Below are 19,019 nucleotides of genomic sequence, written 5' to 3'. Positions count from 1 at the left end.
AGAAACAGGGCAGAAAGTGAAATGCATCATAAGATCTAGAAATACACACACTCACATGCACTAACACACACACACGGGGTGTTTGTGTCCATACATGGGCAGATTTATACTGGAGGCCTGGTGTGCATCAACTCTCTTCTATTGTGATCATTCTCTTCTATGCCCAGCTATTCTTGCTTTGTGGGAGTCCCTCATGTCAGAGTGTGAGTCTTGGCAGTTAGAAGGAATAACGGTAAAGATTCTGGCTGCTGGTAATAATAATAATTTCGCTGTGTGTGCATGTGTGCGTTTGTGTGAAAGAGACGTATGAAAACATCAAACAGACAAGCTCGGAGGAGAGAGGAGTACATACTTTGAGCGTAGGGGTTTGAAGAGCAAGAATTCCACTGAATATGGCGCACGCACGCACACACACACACACACACACACCTTGCTCACAGTCCGATCAATCACTACGGAGTCCAGCTGTATCACCATGGCAACAGAGGGATACCAGATGACAAAAACATTCCAATATGCTTTGAATTTTAAGTTGAGATGTGTGTGACAGTGAGTTCGTGTGTTCAGGAGGAGCTGAAGGAAATAGCTTCCGTCATCCTCACACTGTCTTTCTCATCCCGTTGTCAGACAGCAGACATGCACATGATTGATTCCTCATTTTTGATCGGCCACCCGTACACATTCTCTATATCTCGGTCCATCACTTTTTTTTAAGCCAGTCAGTCAGATGACATTGAACCTTTAGTATCTGATTTTTTTACATTCTTGACAAAAATGTCAGGTTATCCAAACAGGTCAGTGTCAAACATGGTTGAAAGAAAGGTCGTGAAGAAGGGTCAGCTAATGCATGCTTATTCTGTGTCACTGTAAGTGTCTGAGTGAAGTGTAATAAGCACATTCAAAACTAACACCTGTGCAGGTCATGTCTACATGTAACTCTAGCCTGTCATCGCTGTCACTGGATAGGAGAGAAGCTATCTGTTGCAACAGATGCTGCATAAGGAGAAGAATCTGACGGAAAAACTGCAGATGGCGATGAAAATGAAAAGTGGCTAAACAAGAATAAGAACAGAAAAGGTGGACCAGGACATGGTGATGTGGCAAAACAAAGGCAAACGGGAGCAGCAAAGAAAAAAGAACAAGAAAGAAGTACAGGGTCAGAGAGGAGATTTACCGCTACCCCACTACTCCCTGGTATGCATACCTGTGTTGTAGGCTAGGGCGGACACATGGCTCTTTTGTGGAAGCATGCTCTTCATTCTGCTAGCCTCTTCAGGATGGTTGAAGCGGAAGAAATAGGACTTACCCAAACACAGGGAATAACCTGGAGAGAAAAGCAAGGCCAAATTTAAGATGCAATTCAAAGCTACACGCACAAAAGATGAGGAATTTACAGCAAATGAGAGTATCTGTAGACAGTAGATAATAGATTCAGAGCTGGGCCAACAACTAAATGTAATCAAGCAAATCTTGGCTGTTGGTTTAGTGTGACAGAAACACAGAATCTCAAACAGCAAAACCTTACATCATTATGAAGTCCATATTACATTACATATTTCTGTTTTTACATGCAGTATATGACAATGCTGTATGAAGAGATAGTCTTAGCCCAGCTTTAAAGTAGTGTAAGCCTGGAATATTTATTCACAGCAAGACACACACTCATACATGCTCGCGCACAGCGACTCCAGGCCACAGTGTTTGCTCTGGCCATCAATTAGGCTGAGAGGGCCAGGTATTAAACAAGATGTCAGGGTCACAACCTCTGTAATACACACAGCCAGCCACAGCTGTCCAAATACCTCAAACAGTAAGAGAGAGGACAGCAGTGCTGACACATACATAGAGGCTGTGGTTGTCTTAATCTGTGTTTTCCTATAATAAATTGTATAATGCTTTTATCTTGTACTTTATGCTTCATTAGTAGGGTTTTTTGGTTATCATGATACATGTTGTACATACTTGTGATTTAAATTAGTACTTCTCAGGCATGTACAATTGTTCTGTGACTCTTTAGTAGCTCCTGTTTTAAATAGAAAAGGTAAGTTGGCTTTATTCGACTTATGCAGGAGAAACACAAAGAAATACAAAAAATAAGAAGAAAGAAAGGAAAACAGCTGGGCAGAGAGAAATTCTCAAGATCTGCTAATAAACAAACTATTACATACTATATATATGTGTGTGTGTGTGTGTGTGTGTGTCAGCAATCACTGCTCCTTCTTGTTTCATTACAGTATCCCCTCTACAATTTTAGCACATGAATAAAGGGCTAAAAAGCACCTCTTTAACAGCTCCATTACAGTTACATCAGATTCCTTGGACCTGAAGTCAGGCACAACCACTGAGGCAAGAGGGGGGATAACGAGAGGGCGAATGGAAAAAGACTGAATGGAAAAATGTCCAAATTGTTTTTCTTTCTTTTCCTTTCTCTCATTCTCGTCTCATTTTTTGCCCCCTTCTTTCTCAGTTTCAACCTCATGTCCAGCTTCATGAATATCTCAAGCAAAAATAGTCTACTTTAGGATTATCGTCCAAATAAAAGAGGTCGTATCTGTCTAGATGCTGCCTTAAGAGCCTTTTTTCTTCGCCTTCAAAGCTGTAATTCTCGGCACAGGGGGGGAACCTGATTGCGGCGGTGAGGTGAAGCGAACACCACACATGCATGAAAACAGTGCAAAAAAAAAGTGTTTAGTCTACGCAGCTGGACTGTGAACTTCTCAAATCCATACTCGTGTAAACACAGTTTTTGCAGGTTTGGGCAGAAACTGCGAGGAAGTGGCATCGTGACAGAAAGATCAAAAGTTGCGTCTCTCTGTGAGGAAAAGAGGAGAAGCACACTTACGCAGACGCACAAGTCACCGTGTCAACAAGTGTGAGTAACTGCTAATAATGTGTTTCTCATCACCAGACATGAGTAATGAAAGTGTGCATCTTCAAAATGTTGTGTTTGCTTCGTGTATCTGTGTGTGGGAACATGTCTTGTAGCAGCGTCTGCCTAATGAATCACAGTTCCTCTCAGTATCTAGCACCACACAGGGTCACACACAGGCAAGCAAACACACACACTTAGCCAGCAGTCAACTCTTGTAAAAATCTAATTTCCTACCCTCAGTAGTCTCACCATGTGACACCTTTAAAGTGGAAGTGTGACGCCTTGACTTGCTCAGAGCCCTCAACCCTCCCTTCTTCGTAATTTCCCCTCAACTCCTTTGCTAACAAATAACTACAAGCTAATCCTTTCTGCCCTCAGCATAATTTAATAGCAGCATGTGTGACACAGGCTAAGAAAAACAGATAAAGCAAATCAAAGGCAAACTGTAAAACTTGATCATGAAACTTAAATTTTCTCTTTCAGGCAAACACACCAGAAATGACCTTTTCCTAATCTTTACCCCTACAAACCATCTGTGACGCTAAAAGAAGGCAACAAACAACAACCCCCTACATTCAATCACAAAAAAACCCTAATCTTAACTGCTTCCACACAAACTAAAATTAAGCCGACTGTCCTAAATAAGTTCAATAAACACACCCACTACCCTCTACACACACACATATGGACACTACTTCCAAACACATTTAATCTCATTCATGTGTTCACTTGTTTACTAGCAAATTTAGTTTGCCTCCCATGGCAGAGCACACACTCTCTGACACACGCACACACACATATATATGCACAGACACCATCCAACAACAACAAAACGCGAAATTAGTCTGTATATACATTTATAGGATAATTTAAAGTTTGCAATCTACAAAGTCAGACCTCAGAGTCTTTGAGGACACAGATGTAGGAGCTGCGTTAGGTCTGGAGCCAATTTCTGTCCCCGTGTAGATCTCGACTCTCACCACAATGTTATGGGAGGGGAAACTCAAAACTGTTTCTCTGTTTGGTTAACATAAGCGGAGGAATTGCCAAATTGGGACCATTAGGCTAGAATGAAAAATAAACCAATTACAAAGATCCCATGTCAAACATGTGGCCGGATGAAGTCCAGTTACCTGCTACTTGGTGAGGTCTGACATGTTAAATAATCATACGCCAACATTTGAAAGTGGAGTCAGAAAAACGCTCAACCATTCTTATCAAAATGTACCAAAAAAAAATCAAAACTTTTGTCCTCAAAATGCTGGTCTGATCTCTAAAACCATCGTGGTACTGACACTGAAGCTAAAACTGACTTTATTCATTCATGAAATTATGCATACACACACAGGTCCCAATGGGAGTGCAAATTGGCCTCAAAACCACAAAGCTGCCCTCTCTGGGGCCCAAGGGTCCAGCAGGAACATCACAAAAAAAACAGACTAGCCTCCTCAGGGGAGTCTGTGTAGATTAGTTCAGTCTCTCTCTCTCTCTCTCTGACATGTTCATATGCATAATTTGGCCACCGGCTCAGCAGCTATTTTCACTCGTCTAAACGGTAAATCTTATCCTAAAAGCATCGGCACACCCCACTTCCCTCAGGCAAAGGATGCAGGTCTGTATAGCCTGTCTGTATAGCCTGTATAACCTATGAACAACCTCAAATCTGTATCATCAGAAATAAAGATGTCAGAATGATAAAAAGTTCAATACAAACAGAAGACAAACTCATCAAAAAGGAGAGATTTCTCTTTCATCTGTTTTTAAGGTAAAATAGACAACAGAAAAAGCCCTAAATGTGCTGGGGGTAGACAGACGAAAGACTTGTGAAGACAATAACCTCTGAAACAATGAAGCAGGTTTTGTTTTCAGGTGTCAGGTATCCTGACCACTGAGCCTGTCTTCATAACCACGGGCTACTTCTCTTTGTCATGTACACTCACACCAGTCTGTGAACTTGCCTGCTAACCCCAAGGCATGCACACAATGGCTATTACCATCAAGAGGTGCAGGAAATATGCTACAATCAACAGGTTTTGATGGAACGTTGCCAGTATTTGGCTGCACATAAGAAATTTAACTTCAACCACAAAGTGGCTTTGGTTGTATTGAATAGCAATGATGATTCACACCTTCAATCCTGCTGTAACAATGAGGCACGTGAAGCAACGCTTTGCCATTTCACCAGTCAATAAACCACAAGCACAGTTTAAAAATAGTGCATTAAGTTTAAAAAAGAGATCTCAGCTTACGCATTAATTTTTGCAATGACAACCAGAACTGATATCTAGAGTGGCTTTCATTACGGACAATGAGAAGGTTGTGGAAAAAAATGTTATTTTTGCTGGTTAGTAAAAGCATCCTACTCTGCTTATTTGAGAATTTAATAGAATAGACAGATTAATTGGTGATAAATGAGAACACTGGATGCTGATCAACTGCTACAAAGAGCATGATAGACTGAAAATGTGTTCACAGAAGACAAAAAAGTGGTATTTCTATTAAGGTGATTAAGAGTGAGTGATATATGTGGTTAACAAGCACTTTACATACAGATTTACCTTAGCATACAGACAAAGAAGCAGAGGTCCTAAAGCTTCAAGTGAGTACATGGAGCACATGAAGCTTTTTTTAAATAAAAAAAATACAAAGACAGATGCTAGTTTACAGATAAGCTAGATGCTAGTTATAAGCTAGCTATTTGTTAATTTCATGCTAAAATATCGCAACACTGATGCGTAAAGCGTTGTACAACAGCCTTGTTTAATACTGAAAAACTGTGTTAAAGTGCAAAGAAGCATAAATGGATAAAGTTAAAGTACAGGAGACTTGAGTAAATATAATGCCAATTTGTAAAGGGTGAAACAAATCTGTTACAAACCTTTTAAGTCCCATTCAGTGAGCACTTAACACGACAGGAAAATTTATCTCTCTCTTCTAACGTCTACAAAATTAGCATGGTAAGACTTCAAAGGGAGTTCTTTGCTGGAAGATGAAACTAACAAACAAACAAATAAATTAAAAGTACACTACAGTCCGGCTCCGTGTTGTTGTCCGCCTCCCTCCTTCTCGGTTAAACGCCTCCTCAGCCTCCTTCACTCCGTGTGGAAGAAAGTTCACTGATTTACATCCACCAGGCTGACTCCGGGACTCTACCAAGTCTTCTCTAAATGGGGGTGTCGTATCACGGGGTTACAGTAATTTAATGATTTAAACACAGCCAATATCACAATTGAATGTGTATTCCACCTAATTTGTACTGAAAAAACAAAGCACATATGCAAGCAATAGGGAAAAAAACCGTCTATAAATTAACAGCATAACACGACAACCCCCCTATTGTAGTTGGTAGATTCAAAGACGGTTCGACAGTGAGGTATTTGGTGGACGCCCCCTTAGCTTTCTTTGTCTATCTACCTATTTTCCTCCTCTTTTCTGTTAAAATACATTGGACCAGTACAACCTTTTATCAGCCAGTCAGCAGATTAACTTGTACCCTTGGAGGGTTGATTCTGCTATGTCGACAAACAAGTTAATTTAATAAGCGATTCATTTGATTTCTAAGATTAAACAACAATAGACAAGGATTAAGAAAGAGGGCAAGGAGCATGCTTCTCAGACAGGTTCTCTGCACCGAAAGTGGAGAATTTGAGTGAGAAAGATAACACTGAACAGAAAATAAAGATTTTTTTAAGGAGAACTTTGAGCTCCAGACTGGTTAAAGGGTGCAACAGATGCTTTGTTGTCTGCAAGCATTTCCAACATAACATGAACTCATGGACTTCTACTCTTGTACTAACAGCTCTTGCCTTTGATCATGTGAGCACACTGTGCATACACGAGACCCAGAGTGGAAGAGACCGAGTGTATTTGTACAGCAGCCTAGATTTGCATTTGTTGCAGACTGGTGTGAATGCCGGGAGCCTGAGTTTTATGCTAAAAAAACAATGGAAAAATTACACAAAACAATGAACACAGTATGCAGAAATAACTGTTTTCCTATTAATAGGTTCTTATAAATGTTTATTGACTGTTGTGCTGCTTGTCTGTCAGTGTCTTGCTTGCTGTACAATGATTTTGAATGTCATAATTTCTGTTGTTATCCCAAACTACAAATCTGCAAGTGTCTTCCAGCTGTTCCAGTGAATTAGCAGTGAAGCTGATGTGATTCCAGGTCAAGCCCCGAATTCTCAAATACAGAACAGATCATTTCCTAAACATAGCTAATCATCTCCAGACTGCCCTACATGTGTGTGTGTGTGTGTGTGTGTGTGTGTGTGTGTGTGTGTGTGTGTGTGTGTGTGTGTGTGTGTGTGTGTGTGTGTGTGTGTGTGTGTGTGTGTGGTTAGACTAACTCAATCCAGAGCATCTGAGGCCAAAGGATATTCCTGAAAGATGCTCTCTTTCTCCATAATTTTCCTAACCATGCCCTTTTGACTTTTCAAACCTCCTTTTTTTTCGGTCGTTTTCTCCACCCGGGCTTCTTCACAATGGCCTGGCCTTGTGTGTGTGGACAGACCAAAATGATGTAAATATTTGAATCAGCCAGGCACAGCGGGAAGATAAATACGGCTGTCAATATTTAACTTAAAATGGCTGGCCGCACAGGGCACAATGAAAACTGGACGTAGATAGGATAGACAAGTCAGTGCGGTGCATGCTTTCTGAAGCAGGAGAGAGAAAGGAAAAGGAAGGAAAGCAGAGTGGAAAGTGTTACAGAAAGCATGAACAGTAAAACAGGGAGAACACTGTGACTGATAAGATCCCAGGAAATTGGGAGAAGTGAAAAGAAGGGAGAGGTTGGACTGTCAGCAGATAAACAGATTGAGATAAGGTCAGACAAAAAACAGACGCAGACACGTGGGCATGGATGAACAGCGAGATAAGTGAACTAATACACTGGAATGAGTATGTTACTATGCTAGTGTGTTTTGAAAGTTTCCCTGCAGTTTGCAGTGGGTTTGAGAAAGATCTGCAGTTGCTGGAAGCTGTGACTCATTGTAGCAGCTAGATGTTCCAAACCACTACGAATTAAACCGAACCAGAGGTGCACACTCACACACATCATTCAAAACACATACACATAATGCACGCTCACACACACACACAGGCTGTATGTAAAATTACACACATACAAACATACTGTACACCCCGTTGTTTCCATGCAGAACGTCAGCAGAACATTAACTGTATCCATATGACTCAGGGATGGGAATGCAAGTTAACCAAACCGCAAATTAACCACTCACCCTCTTTCACATACACACACAAGAGTTATGAAATACTTAAAGTATGTTCACTGTGAGCAATGAAATCAGCTTTCATTCAACCTCTGTACTGCGAGCAACCAGTAGGTGGCAATATCTCAAAGCATGTATGTGTTTGTGAATAAAGGAAAAACACCTGCTGTGCCGGCCACTGACCACTTCTGAAAGCACACTGTGTTATGGTGCAACATGTGTGTTTGTGTGTAGATCTTACCCTGTGTGAGCGGTGTAGGCACAGTGACCTGGACTCCATCCAGACTGCAGAGGTGACCACAGGGGTCCAAGGTCACCACTCCTCCTGTTGTATTGATAATGAGGAGAGTGTCAGGGTTAAGCATACTTTCAGCTCATTCTGTGAGCTATTTAAGGATTAAACTGTAATTCACTACAACATCAAACAGTCCAGTGTGTTTCCATGTTGAAAGATGACTCCTTATTCCACTTTCATCATAACATCTACATAAATCCATGTGATTTCCATTGTCACTAAAAGGCTTTTGGGCTGAAAGCTTTAGGCAATAATTATACAAAATGTGCCACACAAGAACAGCAACAACATTAAAAGTGCAATCAGTCACTCAGTTCCTCCGTGAGTCTTTACTTTCAACCACCTAAAACAGTGCACTGATATCCAGCTCAGTAGTTTATTCTTTTTTTTTAGATTACACTTTTAAACACAGCGTATTATGGTAATTGCATTTAATTCTGGAGCAGTTTTGTCATAATAATCATCATCAAAATCATTAGCACATGTAAACACACTAGGCAGTTCATAACAGATAACTGTGTTCGTTCAGGAAGTCAGTTTGCACAAAGTGACCTGACACCAACCTTCATTGAAAATAAGACAATGCTCCGCCTCGATGCCAGGACCCTCTATTGTAATATCTTGAGGAATTGGAGCGTCTTCTCTGCCTATACGTGTCACCCCTGAAACACAAAGAAATGCACTTTAAAAATAACTAGAAACTTAAACAAAATAGATTTAAAATAGGTGTTGACAGTGTGTTTGTTAGTCATGAAAATCTACACATCACTGTAGAACGGATTTCTCTTAGAGAGCATTTTTAAATGAAAAACTGATGCCCACATATGTATCATATGTGTGGCCTGCTTTTCATACTTTTAAGGAGAATTATGAATTTTAACTGACTGGTTATTCTTAAATAGGCACATTGTGGAGAAAAAGAGACCCTCAGTTTTCCTTAAATGTTTTGTTCACATTGTTGGCATTCCTTACTGACGTGGAAGAGCACGCCGAGCTGGGAGAAAGTGAGTACAAAGTGAAATTTAAAATGTCACAACGCTGATTACAATTAGCCTTTGTACTGTATTTGAAATATTTACCCCATTTTATTGCTATTCACACAGCTGAATGTACTGTGGTCAACATCACCCTTTTACTTACTGAGCAACCAGTTGTTTCTGCTTTACCATGTGTGGAAATATGACTTTTGGCCACAGTTCATTCTTCCTGACCACAGATGCACTTTGAAAACATATAGATCCTTCCATATAGGAAGCATACTGCGCTGTTCTAACAGCACCAGACATATAATGAGAGCTTTGTGATCTGAATGTATGAGAGTCACCACTGTTATCCATCTAAGGACAGATATTCACTACCTTTCAAAGTTTAAATCTAATCTCAGTCAGTTTGTATTCTGTGTGCTATCTGCAGGCTTCAGTATAATAATCAGCAGTACAAGCGTATCTGTCTTTATCATGTAGATCTGTGCTTGGACCGCTTCTCTATCGCGTGTTTGGCCAAGCAGCTAGAATAATAATGAGGCTGTGGCACCTGTGGCTTGTTGAGCTCGATGAGTGTGTAGGCGAGTGAATAAAGCAGGAGTGCAAGACACCTGTGGACGACTGATGATAGAGAAACTATAAATATCTATAAATACAACCTCATTATGTAGGAAACTTTATCCTGTGGGTCTGTATGAGTGCACACATACCGTACATCCTGTATGCTAGTAACTGCCGGATCCAGTTTGTTATGAATAAAAAACAGATCAAGCTGATTTAAGCAGTGCATTCCAAAGGCACACTGTGGAGTTCAGTGTTTCAGCCTAATGAAGTGGTTGCTTTCACTCCAGTGCATAAAACACAGTCATGAAACCAGGCAGTGCGTGTCATCTGTGTCACTGCTGTTTGGGTTGGCGTCTGTCGGCAAAGTGTTGTCCTCATATTTATATGATTAACTGTGGGTTCAGCGGGATCATTTTCATGCTAAGTGACAATAAACAGAAACAACCAGGGATCTGCATGGAGTAGCTTGTTTAAATACCTGTTTTTAGTCTGAACAAATCCATGCAAAGAACCGGTGTTGATTCCCTGTTGTGGCTTCAATGCAGCCCAGCATTGAGTATTGCTTTCCTCCTGCCCTACCCCCACCCCAACTCTCTAGTAACCATAGAAATAAAGCAATTGGTGCACTGGGAGAGGGCAAAAAGAAGGGAGAAGTAGAGCAGGGAAATGCCGGGCAGCAAAGTAAAGAGGGAGGGATAAGCAGGGGACTGTAAAGATCTGGTTTCACTACAGGTCAGAGCCTTACATGACTGGTGAGGAATTACATTTGAAGATTTAATGATCCGCGGACATTGGGGATGTATAGGTGAAGATGGACGGCTACTGCATGACCTGGTAATCCAACCCCATGGAGTACGTTTCTGTACTGAGTGTAAGTGTGAGTGTGTGTTACCTTCTTTCAATGGCAGCAGGGTGATAGCCACACTCAGCCTCCCACTGCCCAGGCTAACCAGATGTGGCGTAGCCGTCTGGACCTTTAGCCCCTTCCCTGTGTCGATCAGGTCCAGGGGTGGAGACTGCAAGCATCAGTCATAGCGGAAAGGTCAATGTGACAGATAATTTATTTATTTAGTACCCTCTTCACTTTTGTAAGACTAAATGTTAAAATGTTAAACTTAAAAGCATCAGAATTTGTGACAAACCTCTAAAACGTGCAGTTGTATGTGTGCGTTCTCTCACCTTGGGCTCAACTGGAGACATCTGATCTGACTCCGGCTGGAACATCATCTCCGATTCCTGTACACACACACATTCAAACATACAAATGTTCTATAAATGTAAGCACAAACAATGTAGGCATGCAGGAGTAAGGCCACACAAGCACACAAACATTTTTGCACCAAATGACCATATGTAGATACATTCAAATGCAATGCACATATACACACAAAAAGGAAGAAAAAATGTTCATGGATACTCAGCTGCCACATGAGAGGAACTTTCAATCTGAAAGTGTTCCAAGGAGAAAATACCACTTGAGAGAAAACACACACACACACACACGTGCACAAAGGATTCTCTTTTTTGCAGTGGGAAGAACTGGTGGAAATGTTCCATGAAAACAGACTTCCAACAGACTTCCCACGAATTGCTGGTCACGGCCTGCAATCACACCGCTTTGTTGCTTTGTGCTTTGAATGTGTCTGTGTGTGAGAGACAGACAGAGCAACATATGATGTGTATGAGGTAAGAGTGTGTCTTAAGGCACATGAGTTACATAAAGTTTCGGTTTTGATCCAACTTGTCATGGGACCACATGATCGCAAATGACAGAGCTGTTTAACTCTTTCCAGAGGAAGGAGCCTCGTGACAACAACTCAGCAGATTACCATGAAACTGGGTAGACAATCATAATCACCAGAGGGTGGTTCCTGCTGATTTAATGACCTTTTGAGAACGTTAAAGCCAAAATTGCAACTACAAATATCAGAGTTTGTCCCTAGTCCCTATTAGCATTCTCCTCTTGCCACAGGTCAGATGTTAAGGTACGTTACAACGAAAACATGTCCTAATCTAACGAGCAGATCATGATCCAGTCAGGCTCCCAGTGAGATAAATCTTTACGTCCCTCAAGCATCCATCTGAGAGCAAATCCACAGTGTCCTCAAGTGTAGTTTAACTGTTCTTATTTTGTATTGATTAAGTCTTAAATGAAGGTGGCTTTAAGTCAAAATGTTTTATAAAGGGTGCAAATATGTGGGAAACCAATAAAAACTACACTGACATAAAAGAAGACTGAGCAAGATGAAAGGAAAGAAAATCAAAAATGCATGAGTACTGTATGTGCGTGTTTGAGTAAACACACTCAGATCCTTTGCCAAGGACAACCCCTGCAGTACCCTGCAATTCAACAGAGCACAAACACTCTTGCTACTATTTGTGCGTCCACACACAATCAAAGGCGCAAACTGATGTACACACACCCACATGGATGAGTGAAATGCTTCTCACCAAAGCAGAGATGATTACAGCGTATAGGAAACCACAGCTACCACATCTTGTTTTCCACCTCCTGTCGTCTCTTTCTCTCTTCCTCCTTTTCCTCCATATGATCCTGCAATAATCCTTTAAAGATCAAAATCAGACACCTCACGCAAGTTGTCGCAATTTCCACAAGTTTTTCCTTCCTCCTCCTTTGCTTCACTTGAGTGCTCTTTCATATTCCTTCATTTGTTTTTCAACCGACTTGTGTCCATGTCTTCCCCTCTTCACTGTCTTTTCTGCGCTTCTCCTTTCCATGTCCTGTCTTCCTTAATCTCACTCTCCTCTTTTTCCTTTTTGCACTCCAATCACCAGCAAAGGAAATACAAATCAAACTCTGCAGCTCTGTCCCGCGTCCTGTAATTCAGCACCAGTTTCCTTTCTGAAGTCACATCCGTTTGCTGCTTTGACACCCTCATTGCCTTCAACACACACGCATGCTTGCAACTCAGCCGCCCTTATAACCCTTATCCGCACACCAAAACCCACAAATAAGGTCACACATCAGCTTTTAATGCTATCGCACAAAGATATGGGCTGCGCATTCCACTGATTTCTTTTTTCAACACTGGTGTAGACAAAGCAAACACACTGCATATGATGGCAACAAAATGTTGGAGACATGCAGAAAAATGGAGGTCAAGACAATTTTAAAGACGACTGTTTTGTCCCCCCTGCCTCTCTCCTGTTAGCCCTTCCTCACCTTTTTCACTCTCCCCACTGATTTTCCCTCACAAAGAATTTCTCTTTACTCTGTTCCATCATTCCTCCTTATTGTCTTTCTGTTGCTCATTTATTTTCTTTCACCAGGTGAGCTCCAGTCTAGGCAGGTCAAGACAAGTCTGTGGCCTTGTTTGGTTTGGTTAAAGCAAAGCACTGAAGTGTGTCAACCCCCCTCTAGATCTCCAGATACACAATCTCACAACCTCAGATTCAAATGCCAAACTGAGTACTGTCAGGGCATCTGGTTTGGAAAGCTAAAGGATGAATTACTGAATGGTTGAAGTATTTGTCTGGATGTACATCGATTAGCCACAACATTGAAACCACCTGCCTAATATTGTGGAAGACGCCAAAACACTTCTGACCCATTGGAGCGCTGACTTCTGAGGGTGTTCTGTGGTATCTGGCACCAGGATGTTAGGAGAAGATTCTTTAGGTTTGGTAGGTTTGCAGAGTGATCAGGCTTGTTCTGGCACATCCCTTGGATGTACAATCGGATTGGGATCTGGGGAGTTTGGAGGAGAGTCAATGCTTTGGGCTTTGTGCATTGTTCCTTGAACTGTTCCTAAGCAGTTTTAGCGGCATGGCAGAGCGCAGTCTGGGATTGTTGTTGCCTGTGGTCAGCTTCAGCGTTTAATTAGCTGGTATGTGTCAATGTGACATCCACATGAATAACAGGACCAAAGGTTTCCCAGCAGAACTTTGCACTGTAACACGATGGTCAGTTTTTAACTGTCAGCGGTTTTAATGTTGTGGCTGATTGTCTGAAAGTAGAAACCTGTAAATACACAAATAATGTGATGAATTGACCTTTATTGTTGCTTCTCCAGCCTTCAAAAGTGCTTTATTCAATGATTATCTTTAATGTGAAAGAACAAACCCAGAGTTATCCCCCTCGGCTTTAGCTTTCTAGCTTCTTTCAACTCTGTATTGATTTTATGGTAAGTTTACTGTTCTGATTTAATCTGACCACTCTTATCAACCTCATTTTCAACTGCAGCAGGTCTTTAAGTTACCTGTCCAGCACCAAATAGTTGACAGTCAAATTTACCAAACTGGTCAACATAAGTATTTACCAACTTAGAAACCATGTATTTTCCATCAGACATGGTGGAGACCATGCTAAGCTAAAAGGAGTATGATTAGCGGACTAACATCGACTGGGTGGCCAGGAACAAGAATCTAAATTAATTCTGCAGGATTTTTAAATACAGACTAACACTTGTGCCATAATAATTGCACTATGTGATAACACCTCACTGATGTGTTTACAGGGTTTCATGCCTTCCCCAAGTGGCCAAATGAGATGTGGCCCATTGAGAGTAAGGAAAGATAACGTCCTCACACCGGGACCAATTAGGTGCAAGAAACTGAGATAGATACCAAGGTCTCTGTTTAATAATCAAGAACGTAATTATTCTGTGTTGTACTAGAAAGTACACCAACAGATACAGCTTCTAGTTTAATGGAAAAAGGTTATTTGTGCTCTTGTGCCAGGGCGTCTTCTGTCATAACACAAGAGGGAAAATATACACATTCTTGGAAATACAGCTACTCAGTAAGTCATATACGCCGGCAGGCTGACTTGAAGAAAGTCCAGTACCGTAAACGTCAGCACTTCATCACAAACTGGCTCCTGGAATGGAACGTGAAACGCTGGGAAACTTTTCAAAGGTAAATGCTTCTTCTTATGGGAAAGTTGATGAATGGGAAAATATCCTACACGCACAGCTCTGACCTACTTTAAACACTAAGTTTAGTCCCAAATCTAAAATACACTCAAACTTTCAGTATGTGAAGACTGCCTGAAGCAAGTTCATAAATACACAATGCCTGTATAATCGCAAGGACAAAAGTACAAGAAAGTGCATACACACACAGTCTTACTTTGATCCCATCTGTGGAGCAGCTGAGTCTCCCCAAAATGCTCTATTGGCCCTGCACCTGGAGACAGAGATGAGGACAGACGGAAGGAGACAGAAATGTGGGGTGAAGGAAAAAGAGAAAGTGATGGAGGATAGAGAGAGGACTGCATAAGGACAGATTCAGCTTTCTCAGACTGTTTCATCTCATCCCTTTATTTCCTTCATCCCTCTGTTGTGTTTCTCTTCTTGCTGTACTTCCCTTACATCTGTTTTGTCTTTCTGTCTGCTTCAATTACCTTCTGCATCGTTTTTGCTGCCTGTTTCTGTTGCAGGCTGCATTCTCCAAACCACATCACGGGACAAATCCAATTGTTGCAAATGTTTGTCATTCGGAACAGATTGTTCTAGTGCACTCGTTGGAACAGGTCAGCATCTTACATATGTGACAATGTCTTTTTTATTCAACAAAATAACGGTTAGCCACATGATGCCATTTTACTGTTGGCTTCAGGGTTCAGTTTGCAATTTGGCAGTTTTCAGATGGAAATTAAGACAGGATTTTTCCCTTTTGTTGTCTGTATCTGAATTTTAAAACCATATACCTGAAATTGTGGAAATGATAGCAAGTTGGTGAACTGCGTTTAGCTTTGAAGATAAAACTACCACTGAGGGTAGTATGATAAGAATAACAGAAACACAGGACTGTGCAACATGTAGGAGACAAAGCACTGCGGCTACTCCTCTCTACTTTTAATGCGGATATTTGAAGTTTGCCATCTGCTTTCACTGAGCATATGGCTGGTTTATTGGCGCAGTTTATATTGACCTTAGGCTAGAGGGAGGCAGCTCCTCAAGATGATGGCTACAGGCTGGCACAAACCCATGAAGATAGGAATAGGAATAATGATTAGCTTTCAGTCCTATTTCATTTATTTTCTTGTTATTACCTCTATCTTATTTGTTTAAAATGCTTCTTTCTGAGCTTTTCCTTGACTTGCATTTCTCTCCTCGGTCTTTATCTCGCTTTTTCTCCATCTTTCTGTCTCTCACTGACATCCCCTCCCCTTACATTCCAGCGTTACCCTCTCCTCCTCCCACCTGACAAAGCCAGCATTGTATCACAGATGCTGTTTAATATGGAGTCCCTCTCTCAGTGTCCCTCATATGGGGCAACTCATAAGGCTAAATAGGGTTATCGTCCTCCCTGCTCTTCAGGACACAGTGTGTGTGTGTGTGTGTGTGTGTGTGTGTGTGTGTGTGTGTGTGTGTGTGTGTGTGTGTGTGTGTGTGTGTGTGTGTGTGTGTGTGTGTGTGTGTGTGTGCAATGTCTTCAACAAGATTTTAATTAGAATGATGTGTCTTTTATGCTTGTACACACACAACCTACTGTACATCTCTGTTATTGGATTATATAAAGATCTTTGAAACATCTTTGAGTGTGTCCAAGCATGTGACTCTAGTTTGTGTGTATGTGTGTGTGTGTGTGTGTGTACTTTAGTAAAAACTCTAAAAACTGATTAACACAGCTTGACCTTCAACCCCTGCTTTAACACAACAAATACCCACCACACTAAAACTCTCTCATAGCCCTTCAAGCAGTTTTTTTTCCCCTCTGTCTTCCAACAAAGTGCAAGATCCTCACAGGAAAGAAAGTCCATTGTTATTGCAGCTGACTCAAAGGTGGAGGAAATCTAACTTGAATTTCTATTGAGGGTGTGTGTGTCTGTGGAAAAGCCCAGATTACTTTAACTGCCATATGCAGGGGATCAACTGATGTTTGGGTTTCCAAGGGGCCGGATATGACAGAGAGACACAGAGGGACAGTGATTTGGCGGAGGAACATAACATAGTAATATAGCTCATGTGGAGAACTGAACTGTGACTGCTGGATAGAAAAGATAACAGGAGAAAGAAGCTGGCTGTGTGGGTGAGACCAGGAGACACATTAAAAAAAATGGAAATGGATCGAAACACTTATCTGAATATGAGGGAAAGGTGATTAATGGTGGACTGAAGAAAAAAAATCCCAGAGTTCCACTACTGGCCTCCAAACATAATATGATACTGCACTAATGAAAATACAGGCCGCTACCTTCATAAATCAACAGTACATGCAGTATTCCAAATATTTAGCCGTTGGACTGTATCTGCTCAAGAGCCAGACAACACATCTATGCACCCGAATCAACTTCCAGCTTTTTTAACTTTTAAAAACACACAAACAACTGAAAATGTACCATGTACAAGATGTTCTGATAAGTCTGATACCAGTATTTGTGTCTAGCTTCCTTGTGACAATCCTGGTTTCCACAACACGAGCAGCTTGACAGGTATACTGCTTTCAAGATTGGCTCAGTATTCTGATGGCAGCATTGCCGTTATGAAACCACATACGGAAATTTAAACTTGGAGCAAGATTGAATTTGACCAAAATTTCTCACGTGACACTGTCTGTGGTAGGTTTTTGTGGTTTTTTTTAAAAGACACAGATACTATGTGGTTTGAGTATTGTGGTTGGATGCGCGAAAGATAAATCCACTAAACAGGGATCTATAGCGATAAAGTGGCATACAATTTCTTTCCAGATTCTGACAGGACCACCTTCACACAAGCTATGCGAAGCGTTGCACATTCTTTTACTCACTGGGAAATCAAAAGTACATGTCAAGCCAATTTAGATACACATGGACTGATTGGATGCTATTCTACACAGACCACAGAGAAACATAGGCCCACACTTTGTCCATACCAGTAAATCTGAGCTGCAAAGAAGTGTCAACATTTCAGATGCTGCCCCTTCTTCTTTCTTTAATATGATTTCCAAGTTTGGCCGAGGCCTACCAAGAATGTTGTGCTCAATGAAAACTGACTCATATATCAAAGAATCTCTTTGAAATTCCAACCTGCAATATCCTACAAACCATTTATAATGAAAAAACAACTCTGACTTGTAGGCCTCATAGCATATCTTTGCAATCTATGCTCTTTTTGTGGTATTTTTTGAAATTGTGAGCAATAGTATAAAAAATCTAAGTCGTCATGTCTTTATTTTTCATTTTTATCCTCAATGGAATCACGCACAATGCACAATTATTTCCCTGAATATATATATATTTTTAAAATCTGTTGACCAGAAACAAACAAAACTTCCCCTGTATTTAATTCTCTGTGGACAAAATCTGTAATTAAAGCCGGATTAGATTACAGCTCACTTAAGAAGCAAACACCGCAGCTCGCTGCGCTCTGGATTAGACAGAATGGACACAGAGAAAGAATTTAAATGAACTTCCAAATTTGGAAACACACATTTGGATTCAACAAAAAAAAAATCGCAGTCTACTAAATAGGTTCAAACTTACCATTAATGAAACCGGACTGGCCACTTCTGTCATGGTGCAGAGAAGGGCGCAATTACGCAGCGGCTCCAAAATCGAGACTTGTGCCTTCTGACCAAACTCCCCCAAAATATTGTGCTTCTTCTGCCTTTGTTGTGATCACAGTCTCTGTCTTGACAGCGGATACATCCCCCGTGCACCATGGGCAACCTGTGGATGTCGAGGAAAGACTCGTAATCCTGTGTCACATTTACGCACACCGGCGCGCACTCCAAACATACACAAGCGCACAAAAGCCGGCGGCTCCGGCCAATCGCGACGTGTAGAGGAATGTAGCAACAGCTGGAAGTAGAACTGGAGAGAGAACAAGGGGAGGGAGTCTCTCTCTCTCTCTCTCTTTCTGTCTCTCTCTCCCCCCTTGTCTCCCTCTCTCTTTCTCCCTCGCCTCCTCACACACAGAGCATAATATGCAGGTGTTAACAGACCTCCACTTGACCTCTCATCATAAAAGGTTCAAAGAGAAAAGCCTTCAAACTGACAAAGACAGAGACAATTGGAGAGAAGGAGAGGTGAGAGAGAGAGCAAAAGAGAGCTAGACAGACAGAGAGGGGCATTCTTTCAGACCTACTTGGCAGCTGATGATAAGAAACAACCATGAGAAGCA

General features: G+C 41.3%; 1 protein-coding gene across 10 annotated transcripts in view; it reads right to left on the bottom strand.

Moving 5' to 3' along the window:
- The window catches only part of phldb2b (pleckstrin homology-like domain, family B, member 2b), a 43,349-nt gene extending 24,637 nt beyond the window's left edge, over window positions 1-18,712 (bottom strand). For 3 of the 10 annotated variants that reach the window (XM_022198915.2, XM_022198916.2, XM_051940444.1), the window contains exons 1-6: window positions 18,380-18,712; window positions 11,131-11,187; window positions 10,844-10,967; window positions 8,968-9,066; window positions 8,351-8,434; window positions 1,205-1,324 (exon numbers count right to left, since the gene is read on the bottom strand). In XM_022198915.2, the coding sequence (XP_022054607.2) occupies window positions 1,205-1,324; window positions 8,351-8,434; window positions 8,968-9,066; window positions 10,844-10,967; window positions 11,131-11,187; window positions 18,380-18,412 (517 nt within the window). In that variant the 5' untranslated portion in view covers window positions 18,413-18,712. Of the gene's footprint in view, window positions 1-1,204; window positions 1,325-5,750; window positions 5,965-8,350; window positions 8,435-8,967; window positions 9,067-10,843; window positions 10,968-11,130; window positions 11,188-15,042; window positions 15,100-18,379 lie in introns of those variants that run through there. The other 7 variants (XM_022198920.2, XM_022198918.2, XM_051940445.1 and 4 more) reach the window with 5 other exon arrangements.
- Window positions 18,713-19,019: the final 307 nt, after the last annotated feature.

Source organism: Acanthochromis polyacanthus, chromosome 20, assembly GCF_021347895.1.
Source record: "Acanthochromis polyacanthus isolate Apoly-LR-REF ecotype Palm Island chromosome 20, KAUST_Apoly_ChrSc, whole genome shotgun sequence".
Taxonomy (NCBI): domain Eukaryota; kingdom Metazoa; phylum Chordata; class Actinopteri; family Pomacentridae; genus Acanthochromis; species Acanthochromis polyacanthus.
This window is presented reverse-complemented; position numbering and strand designations above follow the sequence as displayed.